At 38.3% G+C, this 6751-nt stretch overlaps 1 protein-coding gene across 9 annotated transcripts in view; it reads left to right on the top strand.

The window, feature by feature from the left end:
• Positions 1–228: 228 nt before the first annotated feature.
• LOC108753172 (diacylglycerol kinase theta) overlaps positions 229–6751 on the top strand; it is a 20100-nt gene continuing 13577 nt past the window's right edge. For 7 of the 9 annotated variants that reach the window (XM_018494533.1, XM_018494539.1, XM_018494532.1 and 4 more), the window contains exon 1: positions 975–1125. In XM_018494533.1, coding sequence (XP_018350035.1) covers positions 990–1125 — 136 coding nt within the window. In that variant the 5' untranslated portion in view covers positions 975–989. Of the gene's footprint in view, positions 1126–6751 lie in introns of all 9 variants that reach the window. The other 2 variants (XM_018494537.1, XM_018494536.1) reach the window with 1 other exon arrangement.

Below are 6751 nucleotides of genomic sequence, written 5' to 3'. Positions count from 1 at the left end.
GAGAGAGAGAGAGAGAGAGAGAGAGAGAGAGAGAGAGAGAGAGAGAGAGAAAGAGAGAGCGCGCCCTCGAGGCTACGGACTCGGAAGAGGGCGGCTCGCATCTCCTTTGGATTCCGCTCGCTCAGCTCAGCTCGGCTCGGCTCGGCTCGGTTCGGCTCGGCCCCCATATGACGCCCCACTTAGTCCGCTAGGGCAGCGCATCCGCCACTGGCTGGTGGCGGTGACGAAAAGGGGCTGATGTCAGTGCAGCCACACAGCGGCGTACGCTCGGATCAGCAGCAGCAGCGGCAGCAACAGCAGCAGCGGCGGCGGCAACAGCAACAGCAACAGCAGTATTGGCAGCAGCGACAGAGATTGCAGAGGCGACTCGTCGGATGCGCGAACGTGACATCGCACGCATCGTCGTATCGCGAACGCGGCGAGCGAAGAGAGCGAGACTCTCAGCGACGACGAGTACGATTAGTACGAGGGCAACGTCAGCGGCAGCGGCAGTGGCAGTGGCAGCGGCAGCAGCAACAGCAGCAACAGCAACAGCAACAGCGACGACGACGACGGTGATGCTCGGCGGCGGCCGTGAGATCGGAGTGGTGGCGATCGGTGACGGATTGGTGGCGGTGGCGATTTACGACGACGACGACGACGCATCTGGCGCGCGCGATCGTGGCTGCCGGCGCGTCGGTCGTTCCGTGGCGCAGCTCGTGGAATAATGCGTGTTAGGCACGACGACGACGTTACGACGAGGCGCCGTACGAGACGACGACGGTACGACGGTACGGCGAGTGGGCCAGCGTGCGGTCAGCGACGATTACTACTACTCCTCTTACTACCACCATCGCAGCAACTGCAGCAACGCAGCTATGTACGCGTACGGTTCCGAGATCACGTAGTGTCGGGCGTGTAATAATTATGTTGTCATCGTCGCGCGGCGCGCCCTGCGTAGCTTCACGGTGAAAATCTGGCGTGAACGGTTCCGCGGTGGAACGGGGAATATGGCGTCGGTCTCGGCCGAGACTCCAGCCAGCCATGGGCACAGCTTCAGTAAGAAAATGTTTCACAAACCGACGTACTGCCATAGCTGCACGGACATGCTCTGGGGCCTCATACAGCAGGGGTACATCTGCGAAGGTAAGATATTATCGCGCGCGCTAGTCCGAGTTAAATCGATGTCAAGTGTCAACCCAGTCTAACCGAAGGACCGATGATAGAGTGCAGGCGAGAAAGACAGAGAGAGAGAGAGAGAGAGGGGCAGTTTTATGTTCTCCAGGGAGATAACAATTCCTCGAACACTCGCAATTTATGAAACCGTATATATCGTATCTCGTATATGAAGAAAAGTGTAAGACAAGAAGAGAAAAGGGAGAGGAAGTAAACGGTAAAGTTCTCTAGACACGTCTCGCCATGAAGAGAATACGCATCTCTCGATCTTTCTTCCTACGTCGGAGGATGCGCACAACTTTACGAGGAACGCGCCTCGAGTTTAATACTTGCGCAATTCCGCAGACTTTACTTTCCGTATCCGTCTTTCGAAACTTTACGTTCTTTTCTCGCGGTCAATTAGTCATAACTCGGCCTGTCGGAAAAATAGGAAAAGAAAAAAGGTAAACCGTCCTCGCGAGGGTGCTGGTCTTTAAAATTTCAAGCGGGCGCTCTCGAGTGCGTGAGTCGATCGATAGTTGACCACCACGCTCGGTAACGGCTCGGTAACTTGTTCCGAGAATTTCCCTGTAGCGTAGCGTGGTGTAGATCTCGATTCCGATTGACATCGCGATCCGACACCGGGGATAAACGGGGACGCTGGCTGGTCGTAAGTCGTTGAATCGGGTCAGAGGGCTGCACTCCGTCCGAGCGCCTCGTCGAGTCTCGGGGCATTTTAGCGCCAGCCGAGCCGCGCGAATCGGTGCAACAGCACGAGAAAGATAGAAACGGAGTGTGTTCCCCGTCGGGGAAAAACAGAGAGGCCGGAAAAAGTGGGAGGGAGAGAGAGAGGATTGGAGGGAGGCGACGTACGCAGAGGGCGCGAGCGCGAACGCGACGCGCGCCCACCTTTTCACGAGCATTGATCGCGAGGGGTGGGGTAGTATGGCTGAAAGACCATGGATAAGGTTGCCGATGTGGAAGGGGTTGAAGGGGGTGCGCGGACGCTCGGTGGTGGCAAAGAGGGTTGTCACGAAGTGGGGGGCAAGCGTGAGAGCTCGCTGACGGGTAAAGAGGCGTAAAGGACCTTCGTTGTAACGCGAGCGGAACGAGCCGTGCTTGTACCGTGCTCTCGCACTCTTTCGGAATACGTTGGAATGTTCGATCGGAAGAGCCTCACTCATATATATATATATATGTATATATATAACGATCGCCACGCACATTCGCCAACGGATTCCGATTGTTTTCAAGTCTTTCGTCGAGAGAATAAATGGATGGCGCGGAACGTATACAGATATTAGTACTAGATATACGTTTAACGTTTCTAAAAAGAAAAACATTGCAGGCAGTAAAAACGTTTGTTAGGAATCTACGATCATTAAGTAGGTCGTTAAAAGACATAATGCAGACCATTAGGAAACTACCGACTGTAAAGATAGGTAACTTTAAGCCGTTACTTCACTAGGACGTTACTCTACAAAAAATCTTTGAAATTTGTTGTTTTATTCAGGAAGGATTATATTGAGCTATTATAATCAATTCGAAAGCGAATATACATTTGTCCCAAATGTCTTTATGATATTGCGCTTTTTTAAATTTATTATTATATTACGCGAATATGAAAATTTAGATTCCATTAGCAATTGTTTTAAAAAGTTTTAGATGTATGAAGAACAAGAATCGAAAAACATAAAACGTCATCTTCACGTTTTACGATACAAAAGTTAAGAATAACTTTTTAATGTGTTATAGAATTAATAAAAAAATATTAGATATATATTTTCACAAAAAAGAACCTTTTTATGATTCAGAAAAAATTTGAAGATTTATTAAAGTTATTTATCTTGTATAGTATATTATACTAGTATATACTTGATATGTAATATACTTTTTTTGAAAATTTATAATATTTTGTTATGGGGATTAATTTTTGTAAAGTTGGCATAGCTTCACGCTACTATTTTTTGCATTCAATCGTTCGATCTTTTTTTGAGATGTATCAGGAACTCCAGAATTGCTTGAGAGTCAGAACTCTATCAATTATATCGAAATCCTAGAAATGGGATGTTAACTTCACAAAGGGTAAAGATAAAGCGTTATATTTCTAAAGCCATTGTTAAACCTTGCTACACAATGTATTGATCGCTTTACCGTCGGCTGCTTTAAATAAAGTTGTTTTTATGTCTGCAAATTATACTTAGCATTGTCAGTTTAAATCCAATCCAATGATATAAAATCCTAATAACTGTTTACAAACTTGTTTGAGACAATTCGATTTTCATACTTATTTTTTGCTTGGAATTTATTATTTTCGAACATTTACCGTGCATTATATATTACACGGTTTATTTATTTCTATTAACAATCGTACTACAGATATGTGTATTTTTGATGAAAAATAGCTAATTTATTAAATTTTGCAGGATCGATAATCAATTAATGCGCATTAGTGAATAATTAGAATGGTAACAATTATCTTGTAAATAACTAAATCAATCTTAGATTATTTTTTTAATATTTTGCTTTTATAAAAACTTGCACAAAAAAAAGTATTAAATAATCTAAAATTATATCATTTATAAAATTTAGATAATGTTTATTTATGGCTGCAATGCACCCATTCACATACTATTGTATGTAAAAAGGTTCTGAGGGTTTTCATATGTAGAACGATAAAGGTCTCAGTTGACAGTGTGACACATCCGTTACCGTACATGTCGCATATGTGTGATATTCCTGATTCGCGTAACAAATCATTTATATAACGGCAATGAATATTAAAGCCTATGCAATGTGATATTAGAAATGAGAGTAGCGCATGACACATTAATTTCTTACGGCGATTAAAAAACAAATTGTAACGTATAATCTTCTATTTGCGCGACAACCTCTTTGAAATAATACGCGTCATAATGATGATGATAAAGTAATGCAAATGTACGCAATTTGAAAAGTAATGTTTGTCTTCCTAAATCTTCTAATCTTAGTGCAACAATCATGTAATTCCTTCGTTATCTTGATTGTGCATTAGCTAATCTTCGACTATTATGTTTGGATAGCAACCACAATAGGAGAGTGAATTATATTGATTTTTACAATAAAATAAATCATATTGTATTTTATATTAATGGTTTGGAATTTGTGTAATTATGTTTTTTTATATTAATCTTTTTTAAGACACATTGAGAACAATAAATATATACCTGCGAGATTATATAAAAACTTGGAAAGCAAGATTATAAAGAGAATATATTATTGACAAAATAAATATTAAAATAAAAGAAATATGTTTTTAAATTGAATAACAGTATCGTGATTCTTCAAGTATATGATTCTGAAAATGACATTATTGAGTTTACCGTACACTTTCTATCTAGCATGGTGAGCAAATGACAGTAATTTTTATTAGTTCATTTATTCTTGCATTCTCCGCAATTTGTTATATTTTCTACAGTATCTTGGCTCACAAATAATAGAGCTCGAAGAGACATATGCATTTTACATATTTAAAATCAAAGTAAAAAAGCTCGTGTGCTACGCAAATTAATTAGAGTCGTGGCTTATTTCGAACTTATAATTAGAATTGCCTTTGAATTAATAATTAAGATAAGATACAATATATAATTATGAAATACAAATGTTTCGGCAGACAAAGTCTTCTTCAGTGATTATAAAGTCATAATCGCTATGACAAAACAATTATTTAAAATACTTATAACAATGGCAATTTATGAGAACGAACGTCGATATAGCATGTTAAATCGATACATTAGATTATGAAGAAAGAGGTATTTCGGTCAAAGATTCGTTCACATAAAGTCCATGAGTAAAAAAGTTTTGCCAAATTTCTTAGTTGAAATCGAGAATCCAATTTGTCACAGACTTTAATCAGACGATTTGAGAATATTTGATATATTATGTGACAAATATTTTATGTGATATTAATTTATATAAAATACTGCATATTAAGATACTCAAAAGAAATTTGACAATGTACGTTAAATTAGAAGTTGACTGTTACTCGATTGAAAAATGACTGATATAATGTGTTTACATATTTATTTTACTACGCGTAACTTAATCAGACCGCAATGACACAACATCATGCTCGAAAGCTTATTAAGCAAAAAATCAACATTCAAGTTATTCACAATTTATTCGAATTTGAGAATAAAGAGATATAATCTCTATAGATAGATCATGTACATATTTATATATTTATTTATATATTTATTTATATATATATATTTATATATTTGAATATATATTAAATTACATAAAAATAATTACTTTGAAATAATTTTTATAATAATTATTGTCTGAACAACAATTTCTCTCTCTCTACGAAATTAAAGATATTTTAAAGATATTTAATTTTATTCGCGTGTGCTTTGTCAAGGAAATAAAAGAGGATAAAATGATCGAGAGAGAATTCAGGTGTATGTACAAAGAATAAGTTTGGAACGCACTGATTATTATCAATCTATAATCAATCGATCTAGAAGACAATGCTTATGCCGTAGGGGTGACCACTAGCTGAAATATTGTCCCACAGATTACATGATTTCATCTGATTACAAATAATTTTGTTTACTACATATGAAGTCATTTGGTAAAATATATGATTTTATTTAATATTATACAATGACTTCTCGTAGTTGCATATGTAATTATCGGATTATACATAGAGATTTCATATGAATTTTATAATGATTTCGAGGACTCTGTCCTATGATTACATTAAGTGGTTACTCCCTCTCGATTTATGCACTTAAGAAGCTAATCTTATATACAGCTAATATTGATTATGTTATCATTATTCGGCTTTCCTTGCAAGATCTTCCAATATTTCCATTATTTGATGTTTTTCGTTAATAATGTTAATAATGTTAATAATGTTAATAATATGATCGCGTTTATCAGTTAGATTATAACAGCATATCCTGTTATATACTTTCTTTTGTATCCCGCATCCATATAAGAGAGTAATGTATTCCTTTTTATTCTACTCTTTTCGGATAATCTTTCTCTAACAACGAAACTTGATTATCAAAGCGCAGTGAGTGCGCTGCCAATAAAAAAGAATCGTACCATTAATGATATATATATATATATATATACTACATATCTCGTATTAAAACAATAATATCATATATACTGAATACGTAAAAACTAAAAATCTAAAGTGTCACGATAGTTTCATTGCGTTGTTACATCTCGCATGTATTTATTCTGCAGGAAAATCTTGCACAGTACACAGAAAAAACGTATCGCGCGATACATATTAATTTATGCTGCATGCATTTGCTACATCTAGATTTTCTGTTGTTTTTTTCTGCATATAAATTGAAGAAACGCAGTCGCGTAGACATATATAATTAATATTATACTAGACAAGACTGCTATATAAAAATACAGATCGTAGACCCGATCGACGCCGAATTGGCAGGAAACGTCCAGATTCGAGGGGTGGTCACGACGACATTCTTCGTAGCATCGAAAGCTGATTCTTCAAAAGCACGATAATCTTAGTCAAGGCAATTTTGGTTAACTTATCGCGCTGCTACTGATCGATCGGGATCGTTAAAAATAGGACGACCACCTGCTCCGAAAG

This window comes from Trachymyrmex septentrionalis, unplaced genomic scaffold (genome assembly GCF_001594115.1).
Source record: "Trachymyrmex septentrionalis isolate Tsep2-gDNA-1 unplaced genomic scaffold, Tsep1.0 scaffold66, whole genome shotgun sequence".
Lineage (NCBI taxonomy): Eukaryota > Metazoa > Arthropoda > Insecta > Hymenoptera > Formicidae > Trachymyrmex > Trachymyrmex septentrionalis.
Note: the sequence above shows the minus strand (reverse complement) of the source record. Positions and strands in the feature narration are given on the sequence as shown.